This window comes from Hibiscus syriacus, unplaced genomic scaffold (genome assembly GCF_006381635.1).
Source record: "Hibiscus syriacus cultivar Baekdansim isolate YM2019G1 unplaced genomic scaffold, ASM638163v2 tig00016106_pilon, whole genome shotgun sequence".
Lineage (NCBI taxonomy): Eukaryota > Viridiplantae > Streptophyta > Magnoliopsida > Malvales > Malvaceae > Hibiscus > Hibiscus syriacus.
In genome coordinates, this window is record NW_024062382.1 from 649,932 (window position 1) to 669,409 (window position 19,478).

At 35.0% G+C, this 19,478-nt stretch overlaps 2 protein-coding genes across 2 annotated transcripts; one reads left to right on the forward strand and one right to left on the reverse strand.

Moving 5' to 3' along the window:
- Nucleotides 1-822: 822 nt before the first annotated feature.
- LOC120208258 lies at nucleotides 823-1,796 on the reverse strand. Its single transcript, XM_039207570.1, has 2 exons — nucleotides 1,600-1,796; nucleotides 823-1,099 (listed from the first exon to the last, which is right to left on the reverse strand). Exons 1-2 carry the CDS (start codon nucleotides 1,794-1,796, stop codon nucleotides 823-825), a joined length of 474 nt encoding a protein of 157 aa, XP_039063501.1.
- Nucleotides 1,797-16,906: 15,110 nt separating this feature from the next.
- LOC120208259 lies at nucleotides 16,907-17,452 on the forward strand. Its single transcript, XM_039207572.1, has one exon. It carries the CDS (start codon nucleotides 16,907-16,909, stop codon nucleotides 17,450-17,452), a length of 546 nt encoding a protein of 181 aa, XP_039063503.1.
- Nucleotides 17,453-19,478: the final 2,026 nt, after the last annotated feature.

Genomic DNA, 19,478 nt, shown 5'->3' on the forward strand with positions numbered 1-19,478 from the left:
CTATATATATTTGGTTATAGCTGTTATACACATCTAATAAAATAATAAAAGTTTTTTCGGCTAGACGATCTAACATTTGATCTATAAATGGCAACGGGAAGTAATCTTTCCTTGTAGCCTTATTGAACTTTATATAGTCTATATAGATTCTTCATCCATTATTGGTATTTTCGACACTAAATCATTCTTTTCATTTTTCAACAGTAATGCCATTTTTCTTTGTAACATATTGTACAAGGCTTACCCAATTGTTGTCTAAGATCGGGTATATAACTCCAACATCCAGCCATTTAATGATATTCTGTTGAAAAACTTTTTTCATGGTCGAATTTAAAATTCTATTTTGTTAAATTGAATTATTGTTGCGTTCCTCTATCAAGATTTTGTGCATACATAATGTTGGCTTGATACATTTAATATGTGTGATGCTCTAAATAATTGCCTGCTTGTGCTGCTTCAGGATATCAAGTAACTTAGCTTCCTGTGATGCTTCAAGCTTTGATGCAACAATAATAGGCAAGGTTTCATTATCTCCAAGGTATGCATACTTTAAATGCTCAGGAAAAAACTTCAATTCCAATGTGGAAGGCTCCAAAATCAAAGACATCAAAACTTGAAAAGCTCGATCGTGAAGTTTGAATGATTCAAATTATTGCATATAATTTCCTTCAACCTGCCTATCCTCAGTTACCTCCTCAAATTTCACAGCATTGTTGGTAACATTGTTCATGGTGTGATATTTGTTCCAATGTTCCTAGGCAAACTTATCAATGATATTAATCGAGTAGCATTCAACAGTATCATCAATATAAGAAACATTATTCAAGACAATAACCTAATGAGTTCATCATTCAAATGCATAGTAATTTCCCCATTTTCAACATCAATCAACGGACGGTCGATGACAAGGAAAGGTTGACCAAGTATGATGGAAACATCCTTGTAGGCTTCAAAATCCAAATTGATGAAATATATTGGAAAAATAAACTTGTCCACTTGAATCATCACATTCTCAACAATTCCACTAAGATGCATGGTGGATCCATAAACCAGTTGCAAAGTGACAGTGGTGGGTCTTGCTTCTCCACTCCCAAATTTCCTAAAAATTGATAATGGCATTAGGTTAATGCTAGAACCTAAATCCCATCATGATTTTCCTATAAATTTATCACCAATAATGTAAGGAATAGTAAAACTCCTTGGATCTTTGATTTTAGGGGGAAATCAACTTGTAGCCATAGTACTACATCCATTGGTGAGTGTAATATTTTCAAATTCTTCAAGTATTGTTTTCTTGGAAAGAACCTCTCGCATTAACTTAATATAGTTTAGATTTTGGTCCAATGCTCAAATAAATAAAATGTTCATTATTAATTGTCTAACCACATCAATGAATGCTTTAAATTGTTGGTCCTCCTTGGTCTTCTTAAATCATTGAGGAAAAGGTAGGGGAGGTCTTTGATTTAGTTGTCTTGGCATTGAGGTGGCAGTACATCCGACAGTGTGGTCGGTATTGCTGCTAACAGTGGCCTTGAATTGCTACATTATCTTATCCATCTTTTTGTAACATCAACTATAGGTGTTTCAAGATCCACTTACATGCTTTTGTTCTTATCGTGCCATGAAATCCCCTCATCATCCGTTTTATTAGCTTTCACAATAGGATTTCCAATGTGGGGAACACTTTCAGTTGAAATGGCATTGCAATCCACATTGCATTGTGTTTTCCCGTGTTGCTTTGGATTCTTAGTGTCGCTAGCCAGCGTACCTTGCTTTCTAGTACTCAAGGAAATCATCAATTAACCAACTTGATTTTCTAGAGCTCTCAAGGATACTGATTGACTTATCATATATTCTTTCATTAATGCTTCAAGAGATGTTAGAACGGTAGCTTGAATAAAATGTTTTCCTTGATAATTTTGATGTTGTCATGGTTGTGGGGGCTTTTTGATGTAACTGAGGCTAGGGCACCAACTGCTATTGATTATAATGTTATTGTTATGGATTAGCAACATTTTAATTTCTCCAAGAAAAATTAAGATGGTTGTGATAATCGACATTATAAGTGTTTCCATACGAATTATCATTTATATTGTATTTTCTCACATAGTATATGGATTTAGGATTTTTGGGGTACTCCACATAGCTATGATCATCTTCACAATAAACACATGAGAGAATAGTTATTGTTTTCACTTCATACATACCTCCCAGCTTTTGTAACTTCTTCACCATGTCCATTAATGTTGTGATTTGGGAAGCCATGGTATTGAAAGTGTTAGTGTCCAATGTTACACATTCCTTCGACCAAACATGTTCCTCGTATTGAGGTATAGATAATTGTTGTTAGATATTCTTTCTAGAATATCATAAGCCTTACTGTACATTTTATCCAGTAATGCTCTATTGGAAAAACCTTTAACCACCATACGAATTTGCATAATCAAACCATTGTAAAACATTTCCATTTGCATCCAATGTAGGATTCCATGAATTGGGCGTTATCGCAGTAAATTTTTTAATCTCTCTCATGCCTCATATGAATTCTCATCCTCTAATCACTTAAAAGATGTTGGCATTTTGCAACTTAGAATTCATATTTGACGGATTGAATCATATCAAGAATTTTTGTGCTAATTTATGCCATGATGCTATAACACCAGGTGGCAGGGAAATCAACCATGCTCTATACTTATCTTACAATGAATAGGGAAACAACATCATCTTCAATTTTTCTTTAGGGATTTCTTGCTAAAAAAATGAGTCACAACCTTCATAAATTCTCGAAGATGGGCTCGAGGATCTTCAATGAATGAACCACTATATTGCCTCATGGACTATAACATTTTTAACATCATTGGTTTCAGCTCAAAATTGGCAGCGTGAATACCTGGTCGCACAATGACAAGATATAAATCATCTAGCGTTAGCACAACATGCTCTCGAATAAGTTCATTACAATCATCCATCTTATAATATTGTTGTTGCTCAACTCCATTTCCAGTCATTAATTCGTCATAATCAACATGTGGTAACAGTGGTAAAGTATTATTACCTCTACCTTGTCCAACCATATTTGACCGGTTAGGTTATCTTCGACGTTGAAAGAATGTTCTTTTAATTTTAGGATCAAACGGTTCTAGCTCACTATCGCTATGGGGCATACACAAACAAAGCTAAATAAAATAGTTACCTGTAAAAAGAAATGAAAAAGGTATGTAATTTAAAGAAATAACTCTAATTCAAAATCAATGCTCCCCGACAACGATACAAAAACTTTATAAAATTGATACAAAAACAAACGTAAGTGCAAGTGTCGTAAATCAAGTAATAAAGTGGAAGCTTAGAAAGCTTCGAGTATCAAACCCTTAGAGAAAAATATGCTAAAAAAGAGTTATGAAAAGATACTTAAATTTGAGGGAATTAGAATTAAGCTAGTGGATAAGAGTAAAATTCAAATCTAAAAATACTAGGCAGTGTTACAGCATTAGTGAGAGTAATAAGTCAAGGATTAAATGAACTAGGAAGATATTTGGCAAATTCGATTACGAATATGTAATTAACTAAATATTTATACATAAATAAATGATTAATATTATCTAAAAGATATAAACCAACTCTCATTTACTTAATCAATTAAAATAGTAACAATGCTAGATATTGGGTAGTACATATCTCATATGAAAACTTGCCTTTCAGTAAACCAAAGTTGGACAAAAGTAGTACATCTATTAATGATTATTATCTCTAAATATCATGAATAAACATCCATGAAGATAATTATATCTCTACAACTATCTTTTAAAAGTGTAACAGCACAAAACATAAAACGTAATTAAAAGTATTCCACAGACAGCTAAGTTCATAACCCAAAACATCATCCACATAACTGAAATAATATTCAAATCTACTTGTTACTTCCCTATCTCTAACGATGAGCAAGATTGAAAAAATTCTCTTCTTGATCGTCGATGCTAGTTGGGAAAGCTCTCAGGCTACTATAATGCTTCCTAGCAAAGGACGTAAGCTATCATAGTTGATCGAAAGTGGTGGAGAAAATAATTGAAGTTAGAAAATATGATATCAAAGGATGCAATCAACTCTCCAATTTATAGGTTAAGGATTTTGACCTTAAACCAATGGGTTTCCTCCATGTTTTAGGTGATTTTTGAACATTTGACAGATACCCCTTCTAGTTGTCTATTCCAGAAGATTCTTTCAACCGCCTGGTAAGTCATCGATTGTTGCAGTCTTTGGTCAGCATTATATGTAGCTTCAAGCAATGCTACAATATCATAGTATAATTTCACTCAAAATCCAACCCAAAGTGCCTCAACTAATTCCCATGATGCAAATAATACAAAAAGTATGTATAAATGATCCTAATATGCTCCTAATGATGCTAAAGTTCAAAATTAACCTAGGTAAAATGATCCTAAAAGATAACTTTTTTAGCGAGTTATCATAGGAATCCCTCTAAAAATTCGATCCAAGTCAATAGACTGACCTACGAGACTCTAAACTGTCACAGGACTCTCAGTATTCTCAATCGGGATGTTAAGATCTCTAGATACAGAATGCGATACGTAGGAATAGGTAAAACCGATATCAAATAAAGCAAAATATGGAATTGAAAAAAAGGTAACATCACCTACAATCACATCAGGCTCATCACGATCTTATCGATATCTAGCAGCAAAAACCAATTCAGACTGTCTGGCCTCAGTCCACGTTATAACCTTACTCTAAGAAGGTGGCCTCTACTAGTAGACCTAGATTCTCTTAGTTGACTACGACCCCCAGTTGGAGTCTGAACTATACTATGAGTATGAGTAGGAGTCTAAACTAGTGCATGACCAGCATGAGATTTCTTTAGACAATCTCTTAAGAAATAGTCTCTAGATCCACATGTTAAATAAGTACCCATCTTGTTCTGACATTCAACGAAGTGACATCTCTCACATTGCTCACAGACAGACAATGGAGGTACTCTAGAAGCTGGAACTATTAGAGTGGCTGACACTACAAGCCTAGAACTCATACCACCTCTCTAAGAAGACTCTCCCCTACCTCTCTTGCTGGGATACGTAGAAGCATCATCGAAGACAAAAGGTCTCATGAATTGATCTCTTTCTCTATCTCCATCTCTCTTACACTCCAAACCCACTCTCTTAATCTCCTCAGTAGTCTTGGCTATCTCAACCAAAGCATCAAAATTCCTCTCTTAGTGGGTAGCAACCCGACTTTTGATCTCATATCTCAATCCATTCTCAAACCTCAAGAACATATCCAACTCAGTCTCCACAAGCCCAATACCATAATGACTCGGTCTGGTAAGCTCAAACTCGTAATCCATAACAATCATATAACCCTACTCTAAACTCTAAAACTCATGATGTCACTCATATAAGTATCTTTATCCAATGGAGTGACTCTTAAAACATTCTTTAAAAATATCCCAAGTCAACTGATCCGTCAGGATACTCCTAGAAATTGAATGCCACCACCTTACCCCTTCCTTCTTAAGCAAGGCTAGCGATCCCTTCAAATTCTATTTTGGCCTCAACTCCATCTCATCCATAATCCCGTCAATATCATCTAACCAGTACTCGACATTAGTTGGAGGTCTCACAGTAATGCCCTACAACAGAACTACACCAACAGTCACCAGAGACATAGATATATCTACAATAGACATAATAGCATGAGCTTTAGTAGTCCTCCAAAACATGTGATAGACAACTCTATCAATGCCACACTCATCTATCTGATGATACTCATCCTTGGTGACAGGAGGGTCTGTCTCAAATGTAATTGGATCGTCTCGAGAAGTATATGGATGGACGCACAGAGCAAGAGGATCTCGCTCTAACGTCGGATCGTCTATAAAAATTTAAGGCCGAGTTGGTCATGACTGACTTCTCCTAAGACTTCTAGAACTCATCAAAACGGTCTAGTAGGCTCTATAGAAACAATTTAAACATAAGTTAGAATAGCATCAGAAATCTCAAATATATTTAAAATTTGTAAAATAGGGTGACAAATTGTTTGAAAACATCAAAAAAATATCTTTTAAAAGTTCGATATTTAGGGCTCCTCCAAATTCTGAGTGTTTATAACCTAACTCTGATACCACCAAGTGTAACTCCTAAGGCCCAGATTAGGTATTACGATCGAATCTAGGTAGGCACATGTTATACACAAAATTCCCTTCCATATTAAAACATACGTAAAATCAATTTTAGTAAATAAAAACCATATAACATTATGATAGAGAAACAACCATTATAAAATGTTCACAAGGTAAACATGTAGAATTACTAACGTCGAAAAAAATATCGGTAATACATATATGTCAAGACAGTTGTAAAACACAAGCCACCAAAATATAACAAAAGAAGCTTATAGGAATATACAATGATACAAAAGGAAGAACGGTCGATATTCTTGATGCCAAGTCTACTAGCATATTGCCGGATAGTATCCACAAAGTTAAAAATTTAAAGAGTGAGCTAAAAGGCTCAGTGTACTCCTTATAGTGTATAAAAATGTTCAAATAAATATTTTAGTAAAAGTTAATTAAAAAACATAATTTTAAAATATGAACACTACCCCCATCTGAACACCAGAATGTGTAGGTTCCCCTGAACCATACACCCACATGTACACCCGATAAGGACTTATACTAAAAGTATAAGGACCTGAGGTAAGGACTTACCTTGTGCACAAAGAAAATGAGTCTTCAATAAGTCTTACAACTCATAGAATAAACTTGAGATATTTCCTCCAATCATAACCCCAAGGATAGTAAATATGCATATGTTTGAGTGAACACAGTAATTTAATACTTTAAAGCATGAAATCATGGCATATTCCATAATTAGATATAAAAATACAGTAACAAGAGGCCATGTTAGAAATATACGATAAAATCAAATGTCATAACTCCATTCATACGGTAAAACAAATATCATGATGTCAAAATTTTAAAAGATCATTAGAAATCCAGAACATATTAGATAAATAGTTTAAAATAGTAATGTAACACAATCAGGAACACACCTAAACCGGTCTGAGAAATCTAGTACGTTAACCTACTATTAGGTATGTCTATCATGGTTAGCGATAATGCTAGATCCTAAGAATCAGAAAACTATATCACGCTTCTAATATGATAAATAATAAACCTTAATCAAATAATTTATAGAAACTTACGAGTAGTCTCGAAGAACATGTATCGAATTGATTTGCCGGATGAGAAGACCAGATCTACTTGACCCTCACTTAGGGGAATCAAGAGTACCTTCATGAAAATATAATCCTACATCAATTCCATAATCAAATCCTAAATATATAAGCAAAAATACTAAAAATACTAAGCATTTTTTGTTTAACGGGATTGATTTAGGGCTTTTGGATCAAAATTTGGCAATACTAACCACAAAATTAGACTCAAAACATTGAAAACATTAAGAGAGGTTTTCAAAAAAAAGTCAAATCCGATCAATGGTCAACGATGACTATCAACGATCAATAGTAGTCAACGGTCAATAGTCGGCTCTACTTCAGTTCGGTGGGATCAGTTTGGTCCGGTTTAGTTGGATTGATTTGTGATTTGGATCAAAGTTTTAGATGGGTCGGATGAACGGGTTAACGGGTCAAGTCGACCTAGTCCTAGAAAATTCACCAGGCGATGAACAAGCCCCACGCGCAGCAGCGATACATGGGGATGCGTGTGGGGTTTCAGAGCATTGAAATTTTTCTGAAAAAAAAATACTAAAATTCATTTCAAATCGTTTTGAGACACTTACCAACCTCGGTTCACAACGTGAACAACGGAGAGCTAAACTACGCTACATCGAAAACATGCTTATGCTCACACGCTAGTGACAAAGACAACAAAAAGACCACCGTTGGACTCGGGATGCACAAGGATAACGATGGTGTAGGTGGTGCAAAAAATGAAGCAATGATGAAACGGAGTTTAAAGTTCCTTAGCTCAAAGTTTCTAAAATCGGAATGTAAGAGAGAGGCTTAACTTTCCAGAAATGAAATGTTTAATTTTAGTTTATTTATGAACTGGATCCAAATTTACTTAAATATTGATTTTAGTCATTGAATTTAATCAAAATTTTAATTTAGTCCACAAAATAAAATTAAGAAACCTTTTGCCCCTAAACTGGGGTATGACAAATATTCAATTCAATTAGTATTTCACATGATCATTTCAAATTTCACATTTTAACTATCAAAATGAATTCTTTTATAATTGACCCCCAATATTTCCATAATATTCAAAATGGTCCCATGTCATTTCAATCTTACATTCAAGATTCCATCAACATTTTCAAGCATTCTTCATCAATTTCCACCAATTTCCATTTCACACCCATTATTTCTATACTCTATTAAATAGTCCATTCACCTTTCCGTAGATCCAAATTGGTCCAAACAACATTATAAAATGTGTATGAAATGTCATATTAAAATAATTTTTCCCTATAGGCCAAATATGAAAGGTCATCTTATACATGTCTCCAACTTGATTCAAGCATGAATTCTAGTTTCAAGCATCATTTCTAAGCACCTACGATCAATCCCATATCAAATCCAATTCAAACTTCTAATTTCATAACAAACCCTAATTGGTCGAACCTTGTACATATTAATTCCAATGGTGCTTCACCATTTTTCAAGTATGGAAATAATTTGGAACAAATGGTACGAAATGATATAGAATTTCATGTAGATAAATTTTTTTCATGCTTTCATCCAAATTCTAAATAATTTGACTTAAAAATGAAAAACGAAAACAATTCTTCCATACCTTAAGAACCCACGACACTTGGAGAAGATGAACAAGAGTCTTGAAAATTCCATGTTTAAAATATAAACCAATGAACTTGACACATGTTAATTCTTTCATCCAATGGTCAAAAATAAACCAACAAATTAGTAGTTACCAACTTTGCTCTTATAATTTTCCAAAATTAGAATCTTGCCATTTTTCATCCAACGGCTCATATTTAACATGGAAAATCAACTTAAATCAAATGGTCCACGTTAAATTCTATTTTTTAAAGCATAGAAATGAAATTATTAACCTTGCATTATTATTCTTCAAAATATCTCAAAAGTCCTATTCGATCCGATTATCCAAAATTTTCTCTAACTTTAACGCTTTATAGCTTTTAATACAAACTTCGTAAAAAAAATTCGAGTGACGCAAAAATGTCATTTTTGGGTTAAATTATTCATTTACGGGGCTAAAATACATAACTTTTGAATATTATAATTTAGCCCATAAACTTTTCCTAAGTTTATACTTTTGTCACTCAACAAATATTTTGGGTATTACATCTAAAATGTAAAAATAGAAAAAATAAAGTGTATAAATGTAAATAACATAAATATAAATTGAATAAAATAACAAGTTAGTATTTAATGGGCTAGAAATTAGTTACTGGTTAGTAATAATATTAATAATAAAATATATTAAAATAAAATTAAATAAATAAATAAAAACAATAACCAAATAAAAAATAATAAGAAAAATAATAATTTAAAATGTAAAGCAATGGGTAAAATGAAATTAAAAATGCAATAAACTAAAGGGTAAAGTATAGTAATGGTCACTAAACTTTCCTAAAGCTTTCATTTAGATCCTCTAACTTTTAAAACTTACAATACAGTCCTCCAACATTTAGTCCATTTGCAATATGGTCCTTGACCGTTACACTATTGTTAGTACGTTTGTAATATGGTCACTGAACTTTTCAGGTGCTTGCATTTAGGTCCCCTAACTTTTAAAACTTGCAACACAATCCTCAATTTCATTTTAAACCCCAAATTTTAAGATAATTCAATTATATTCTAAACCCTAAATTTAAAATACTTTAATTTAGGGTTTTGAATGTAATTAAAGTATTTTGTAATTTGGGGTTTAGAATGTAATTAAAGTGTTTTGGAATTTTGAACATGAATTTGCTATTTGACAATGTTTACTTTAATATAAATTTAAGGTTTATTGCCTGCACATGCAGCGGCTGCCGCACTTTGAACATGAAAAGTGCATCTATCACGGTTATTGCATAAACTATTGAAGTAAAAGTAAAAGTAAAAATGCCAATTTTTCTTGTTCGTAGTTGTTGCACTTTGGTATGACAATCCAATAGGTTTGGATGGAACTTGAGCATGCACATCCAACGACTGTGAAAATAGTAAAGAGTTTTAGTTCATATGACTACAACATACAACCAAGAAATAACTAAAATAAATCAAGAATATCAATTAATAACTCATTCAAAAGGAGGACTTAATAAATAAAGGGAAACAGATTCGGTCATAGTCACTCCAAAATCTAAGGCGTCAAATGGGTTGTTTAAGATAGACATTAGATGCCAAATACAACATTACCAGTTGTAAATGCATTAATGTCCTACCCTTTTAACATATAATTGCTTCTAATGTTCCATGTTTAATGTTCCTCAATAGCCAAAAATGATGAGAATCTAAAGCAAATAGCGAAACTAAAATCATATGACCTCATAATTCTTGTAAATTCATGGCATGTCAGCAATAAAAGACATTAAAAAGCATAGAGGATACTGCAACAAACATATATATGCCAGAAATGAAGATACAAATGTGCAATGACCGGGCAACATATCAAGTAGCTGCTCTAAATATACTACCCTATCATGATGCTTTTCGAGTAAAGTGCATGAAAAATTAACTTCTAAAGCTATAATTCAATACAAATTCAATTGTAAAATTTCCAAAACATGTAAAAAAATCCAAATCGTTCATGATATATCAGTCCCATAATCAACATGAAATTAAAAATAATACGAGCTCACAAGACAACAAAAACCACAGGTTGGATCAATACAATTACCAGTAAATTAGTACCATCAGTATCTCTGATTGAGCCCAGTGATTTTACTATGTCGATTCTCACAACAAATTCCTTGATTTAAAGAAAAACCAAATAATGACTATCAATTCTCGTCTGTAAGGCTTGGAAACAACAAGAAAATATCTGGGGCATATGAACTTGACGGTAAGGATTCATTTCTGCCTAACTCTCTTCCATAACTAACATGTTAAAAAAATTACAGCGTTCCAATGAGGTGAATGAAGTAAATGAAGCAAACTCAGCATGTATTATTTGACACAGCAACCATCATGAGAGTGAATGCCCTGAAAACCAAGAGTCCATCAATTTGTTGGGTAAATTTAACAGAAAAAAACAACCTCTACTCTAATACATACAATCCTGGATGGCGACAACATCCAAATTTTTTGTTGGGTAATCAAGGGAACAACAACAAATATACATGAAAACTTTAATAGGCCACAATAAAATACCTCTGAATATTCAAGTTCGCAATATCAACAGATTCCCTGGCAGAACAACAAATAAAAGTAGTGAATATTCATTAAAATACCTCTGAATATTCAAGTTCGCAATATCAACAGTTTATGGCTTCAACAAAAGATTTAATGGCTTCAACAAAGATCTTGATACACGAGCACTCATCGACAATAAAAAATCAAGGTTCTTTATTACATAGCTAAGCAGCTCTATTACAAAGCCATAGTTCATCATTGAGAGTATTAGGAAATCAAGTAGGCCAAATAGCAACACCAGTACATTCTTGACCGCAAGCTCAGGTCACTAAGCCTTATGGGAAGGAGCAATACAGTGTGCTTACACTTAGGAGTGGTGCCAAATTAATCTTGATGATAAGTTTGGGGGAAAGAAGTAAGAAATTTCTCGCCAAGTCACTACACAGGAAGAACCATAAGGTCAAACTGAACATGCTGAATAAGAAGACTTGCTTGAGGAGAAAGAAAAAGACAAGGGATCCACAAGCCAACCAAAAGATGGTGGAAAATTTATTGCCAAGGCAAAAGATTTACCCCCATCTGCAGTAGATGAAATCAGAGATCTTTAAAAAAAATTCAAGTTTCTAAGATTATTGTGATTCTCGACAAGCTAGACGCGATCAAAACCTGATCTTCAATTCTTGATCTGTATAGTTGTTGTGCCTGTTTCGGAAACATTTGATTTTGGTGTGGATCTTTTATCTATCGATTTTTACTTTAATCAAAAGGAATAGAGATCTACAGATCTATTGCACTCAGTTTCACGAGATCTCCTCGTCGTTAACTAGTAATTCTCCTTTTTCAAAATGAGCGCGCTTCGTTTCTTTGTTTTAAGCTTCTGATCTTTGGTTTTTACTATTTGTTTGGTGTTGTTATTCATATTTTGCAACACCGAGGAATCCCTTCAAAGATTCAGTTCAACAATTACCAAACTCGGTTGACTTCTTTGCTTGTTTATTATCATTTTTCTGTAAAATTTTCTTGGTTTGATGTTCATCTTCACTTGTTTTGTCAACTGAAGATTTTTACTTATAGTTTCTGTTACTGGATTTGGTCTATTTTACTCTCTGAAACAGTAAATACCTCAAAATTATTTGATTAGATTTTGTTGAAATTAACTTAACTTCTGCTCTTTCTTTTCTAGTCTGCTATTTATCTTCATCCAACTAAGTATTCTTATTTGTTTTCTTAATCTTTCTTTTTCCATATTTCTATTCGTTCTCTTTGTTTTTTTATTTTTATTTTATTTTATCTGTAGATCTGGTTTAGATATAAGATTTTTCTCGTGTTTTTCCTTTGTTATTTTTAGATTGTTTTGTTATTTTTTCGTGTTTTGTTCATAGCGTGTTCAATTAATTATTTTCTTGTACTTTATACTTCAATTTTTCTTGAGTTCTTCTTTTCATAGAACCAGGAAATCTTGTTCCCAGGCGGTGTTTATGTCCCCTTATTATTTCTCAATCGACGTCATCATCCTTGTATTTCTGGTTATTGCCATCGGAATTCTCAAAGCACCGATCGCATCTATTCTTGCTTCTGCTTTCAATTTATACTCTACCTCAGGTTTTTTAGGGTTTGCATATTCTTCTTGATTGCTTTAGGAAATTAATGTTCTTTTCATTTACTAACATAGGGCTAGTTATTGTGTAATGCTTAATTCTCTAATTAGTAGTATCATTTTTTATATAGGTAGATAAAAATCATTATTATTCTATTTTCCCCCTTTTAACACTAGGCTTTTAGCAATAATAATAACAATAGTATTATATAAATTAAAATCCTATTAATTAACCAACTAGGCTTCTTAGTACCCCTCAATTCTTTAGCAGTTTTTTGTGCATCTTCTGTCTTCTTTGGATTCTTTTTTCATAGATCCTCATAGCTTCAGATATAGATGAATACTTGAGGTCATGTCCTTCTTTTAGACCCTATAGGGCGTATAGGGGCGGGCTCGACATAGTGGTGTCAAGGAGATTAGACTTAGAGTTTGTACGTTGAATGTAGGCACATTAAATGCTAGACTGCTGGAGCTGACCAATGTACTAAGTAATAGGAAAATAGATTTTGCATGTGTTAATGAGACTAGGTGGAAAGGGGCTCGCGCCAGAGAGTGTAATGGGTACAAGTTGTGGTATTCAGGCGTAGATAACGCTAGAAATAGGGTGGGTATCTTGGTATCCTCTAGGCTCAAGGAAAATGTAGTTGAAGTTTGTAGATATCGTGATAGGATCATGATGATTAAGGTTATTATAAAAGCGGAAGTGGTGAATGTCCTTTCAGTGTACGCCCCACACGTTGGCCTAGGGGAGGGGGAAAATGTTGCTTCTGGGATTCATTAGATGATGTACTTAGGAGCATTCCAGAGGACCAAAGAGTTTTTATAGGGGGAGACTTCAATGGCCATATAGGTAGTGAAATCGATGGGTATGACAGTGTTCACGGGGGTTTCGGTTATGGTAGTAGGAACGAGGAGGGACGTTCGTTGCTTGAATTTGCTACTGTACACGATATTGTGGTCACTAACTCCTTCTTTAATAGGAGAGATATGAACTTGATTACATTCCATAGTGGGGGTCATTTTACCCAAATCGACTATATCCTGGTTCAAAATCGGGATCGATGGGCTTGCATTGACTGTAAGGTGTTCCCTGAAGATGCATGTATATTACAACACATATTGTTGGTTTTGGTGTTCCTCGTTCGCCACGGGCAGAGCACCCATAGGAGGGCTAAACTAGATAAACCTAGGATCCTTTGGAAGAACTTACATGGAGCGACATCTGATGACTTTAGAAGTAAGGTTTTATCTCAGATAGGTTTTGGAACTACAAACTCAAATAATGCAGATGTGTTATGGAAACGTATGGAAAATTCCATCAGAGAGGTGAGCAAAAACACCCTTGGGCTATTGACAGGGAAGGTCAAGGAACATAAAGAATCATGGTGGTGGAACGACGAAGTCCAAACTAAAGTGAAGATAAAGCAAACTTGCTTCAAGAAGTTTCTACAATGCAATGACGACGAAGAAAGATCGAGAGCTAAACAAAGATACAAGGAGGCAAAGCATGAAGCCAAGAAAATAGTGCCTAAAGAAAAGGATAAGGCATCTGAGGAAATGTACAAGAGATTAGACACCAAGGAAGGACAAAACATCATCTTCAGGCTTGCAAAATCCAGGGAGAATAGGAAAAAGGATCTAGGTAGCATTAGGTTTATTAAGGACAACAATGGTGTTATTTTTGTGAAAGATCATGATATAAATAAGGTTTGGCGTAGTTACTTCTTTGGCTTATTTAATAACGGTTCCACTCCTTGTAGAGATAGTATCGCTGATGGGTCAGCCGACCATCATACTATGGCCAATGACTGCCCTACAAGTAGGATTGGGATTGAGGAAGTCAAAATGACCCTTAGGAAGATGGGGAGGGACAAAGTTGTTGGCCCAGATCAAATTCCTATCACTGTGTGGTTGAACTAAGGAGAATAGGGAATTAAGTGGTTGACCAACATCTTTAATATTATTTTAGAGACTGCCAAGATGCCAAAGGAGTGGAGAGAGTACTGTGATACCAATATATAAGAATAAAGGAGATCCCCAATATTGTGGTAACTACAGAGGTATTAAACTACTCAGTCATACCATGAAGCTATGGGAAAGGGTGATAGAGGCTAGGTTGAGACAGGTTACTAGGGTTTCGGAAAACCAATTTGGCTTTATGCCAAACAGGTCTACTACGGAGGCAATTCATCTACTTTGACATCTTATGGAGAAATATAGGGGAAAAATAGAGATCTTCACATGTCGTTCATTGACCTTGAGAAGGTGTATGATAGTGTACCCCGCGATACGATCTGGAAGACCTTGAAAACGAGATGGATCCCAATTGTTTATATACGGGCGATTCGTGATATGTACTATAGATCTACTACTTACGTCAGGACTACAGTTGACGACACTGAGGCATTCCCGGTGGAAATCAGACTCCACCAGGGGTCGGCTCTTAGCCCTTACATCTTCGCCTTGATTATGGACAACATCTATTGTGCGACACCAGATGGTATTCCATGGTGTATGCTTTTTGCTGACGACATTGTCCTAGTTGTTGAAACAAAAAATGAGCTGAATAGAAGATTGGCTACCTGGAAGACTGCTTTGGAAGGAAAAGGTCTAAGGATTAATATTGAAAAGACAGAGTATTTATGTTCAAACTTCAGTGTGAACCAAAACGATGAAAGTGTAGAATTATGCATCGAAGGACACGTTCTGCCCTCAAATGATTGTTTTAGGTACCTAGGGTCTATGATACATAAAGATGGGGGTATAGATGATGACGTTACACACCGTATAAAGGCAGGATGGCTAAATTGGAGGATTGCTACTGGAGTTTTTTGTGACAAGAAGGTGCCTCTAAAACTTAAGGGAAAATTTTATAGAATGGCAATTAGACCAGCTCTGCTGTATAGATTAGAATGTTGGGCAATCAAGAAGGATCACGTTAGGAGGATGGAGGCCGTAGAAATGAGAATACTTCGATGGGCATGTGGTAGGACTCTGTGGGACATGACACCAACCTCTGCAATTAGGATGTCCTTGGGGGTGGTGCATGTATCTGAAAAGTTGAGGGAGGGAATACTACGGTGGTTTGGGCATGTCCTTAGGTGACAACCGTTTGATGCAGTCAGAAGGGTAGAGTCGATTACAGTCGACGGTTCTATAAGGAGAGGTCGACCAATGAGGAAGTGAAAAGACTGCTTGAGATCTGATTTGAAGGATTTAGCCCTTACCGAGGACATGACCTCTGACAGGAAAGTTTGGAGACTTAAGACCAGGGTACCCGAGTAGTGTGGGTCACAGTAATAGGGTGTAGTAACTCTGTCTTTTTTTAATTCCTTTGTAGTAATTTAAATGACTTCTACTTTTTATACGTTGCTGTCATTGGAATTTATACAGGCTTAGAACTAGGGTAGCGGAGTAGTGTTGTCTTAGTTTAGATTTTAACCCATTTGACTTTATTCTTTCTCTTAACTTGTTGTCTCTGACAACTGTGTATCTTTCTCTTCATGTTTTCTCTTTTTAAATTTAGCCCGGACTCACGTTTCTGTCTATATACAAAGATTTTTATACGCAGGGATTTATTTATAGGGATTACTTCCCATTACAGAAGCGCATATGTAGACTGCATATGAAGACTGTTCAACTATGTATTTATTTATTTATTTATACAAGTACTGTATTTTATCTTTATTTTTTTAATTTTCTGACTGCCGGAGGTCTTCCACGAAAGCTGCTCTCAAATTGGCATTGGGGGTAGCCTACTACCCTACCTCCCCCTTACCCCATTGCATTTAGGAATAGGGTTTTGTTTTTGTTGTTGTTGCAGTAGATGAAATCAGACCTCTGCCGCCTTTCCCTTAACTATTGAAGAAGCATAATGATGAAATCCAGTTCAAAAAGTTTGTTGATGTCCTTGATAAGTTGTATATCAATGTACCACTGCTCGAAGCTATTGATCAGATGCCTTCTTACGCAAAGTTCTTGAATGATATTCTCACAAAGAAGATAAAGGTGGAAAAAGTAGAAAATGTTGCCACAACAACAAAGTATTGTTCGGCATTGAGTAAACTTCCGTCGAAGCAAAAAGATTCAGGAAGTTTTGTTATACCATGCTCTATCAGTGATACGTATGTTGGGAGAGCCCTTTTTGACTTGGGGTCAAGCGTAAATCTGATGTCCAAGTCCATATTTTTGAAACTTGTAATGAATAATGTTCGACCAACCACCGTAACATTACAACTGGTAGACCGATCACATGTTTGTCCTGAGGGAAAAATTGAAGATGTGGTAGTTAAAGTAGACAACTTCATCTTTTCAGTAGATTTCCTTATTTTAGACTATGAAACCGATGAAAACGCACCTATTATTATTGGGCATCCCTTCTTAGCCACAGGGCGCATCTTAATAGACTACGATAAGGGAGAGGTTACGAAGAGGGTGACTGATCAAAGTGTCACTATCAATGTCTTTAACACACTTAAGCATGTTGACAATTTTGAAGAATGACACTGTATTGGAGACTTGTAGCCCCATGAAGAAGACGAAATATAATTTTTTGGTCAAGACAAAATTTACATTTAGACAAAATATGATACTATGTGCAAAGATAACATTGCCTAGATTCAGGAGTGTAAATTTTTTTGTCCTGACAATATTTTACAGCCAGAGATTAAAAATAAGTTTGGCCTAGGCGAATTTTTTCAGAATGATGTAGGCAAAAATGTTTGCACAGGCAAAATTTTTCCAATTGAAGCAAAGGTAGGATGTACAGAAGATATCGCAAATAAAAACTTTGAGGATTCACTAGAGGCGGAACAGTCTAGCTTACTTCAAGCAAGACTATGTATGAGATTCAAACCCCTTGAATTCAATGAATTTATTCCTCGAAAATCTTTGTTATAGCATGCACCTCCCTTAGAACTTAAACAATTTCCATCACATTCGAAATACATTTATCTAGGGTGTGACAATATTTTACTAGTTATAATTTCTTTTAGTCTAACCCCCGAGCAAGAGAGTAGTTTGTTGAATGTTTTATCACAACACAGAAAAGCTCTCAGGTGGACTATGGCAGACTTGAAGGGAATCAACCCTACCATATGCATGCACAAGATCCAACTAGAAGAATGTCATAGCAATTATGTGGAACCCCAAAGATGACTTAATCCTATAATGAAAAAAATGGTGATGAAGGAAATCATCAAATGGATTGATAATGGGGTGATCTATCCCATATCCGATAACTCTTAGGTCAGTCTGGTTGAATGCGTACCGAAAAAAGGTGGTGTGACCATGTAAAAAGTGAAAATGATGGCCTTTTGACTACAAGAATCGTCATAGGTCGGCGGATATGTATAGATTATAGAAATCTTAACAATGGGACAGAGAAAGACCACTTTCCCCTTCTTTTCATTGAACAAATGCTTGATTAATTTACAGGCAAGGCATTTTACTATTTCCTTGACAGATACTCTGGGTATAATCAGATCGCCATAGCACCTGAAGATAAAGAGAACATCACCTTCACCTGCCCATATGGCACGTATGCTTTTCGGAGAATGTTGTTTGGACTATGTAATGCCCCTGTAACTTTTCAGAGATGTATGGTGGCCATTTTCTTTGACATGGTGGAGGACTTTTTGGAAATATTTATGGATGACTTTTCCATATTAGGCGTTGATTTTGACCGATGCCTCAACAATTTATCTAAAATATTGAAGCGATGTGAGGAGTCCAACCTTGTGCTAAACTGGGAGAAATGTCACTTTATGGTGACATAAAGAATTGTGTTATGACACAAAATTTCTCCCTAATGAATCGAGGTTGATAAAGACAAGGTGGAAGTAATTGAGAATTTACCTCCACCTACCACTGTGAAGGGCATCAGGAGTTTCCTAGGGGATACAGGATTCTATAGATGTTTCATCATGGATTTTTCAAATATTTCAAAGCCTTTGTTTTTGTTACTTCAACAAAACCAGCCGTTTGTGTTCGATGATGAATGCCTCAATGCATTCACTAATCTGAAGAAAAAACTTGCCTCGACACCAATTGTTGTTCAACCTGACTAGGAGTCCCTTTCAACCTTATGTGCGACGCTAGTGATTACGCAGTAGGAGAAGTGTTAGGGCAAAGAAAAGGTAAAATTTTCCAAGTCCCTTAATGATCCACAACTTAATTATACCACCACTAAAAAAGAATTACTTGTAATGATATTTGCCTTTGATAAGTTTAGGGCGTACTTTATAGGAACTATGGTCATAGTAAATACAAATCACTTTACAATTAAATACCTTGTTAATAAAAAGGATGCCAAGCCTAGGCTTATTAGATGGATGCTTTTGCTGTAAGAATTTGATTTAGAGGTGAAGGATAGGAAGGGTACTGAAAATCAAGTAGTTGATCACTTATCCATGCTAGATAACAAATACATTTGTCATGACATGAAAGAAATTCAGGAGGATTTTTTCGATGAGAAAATATAATTTGCCACACAATGTCGTGGTATGCTGACATAGTGAACTTTCTTGTT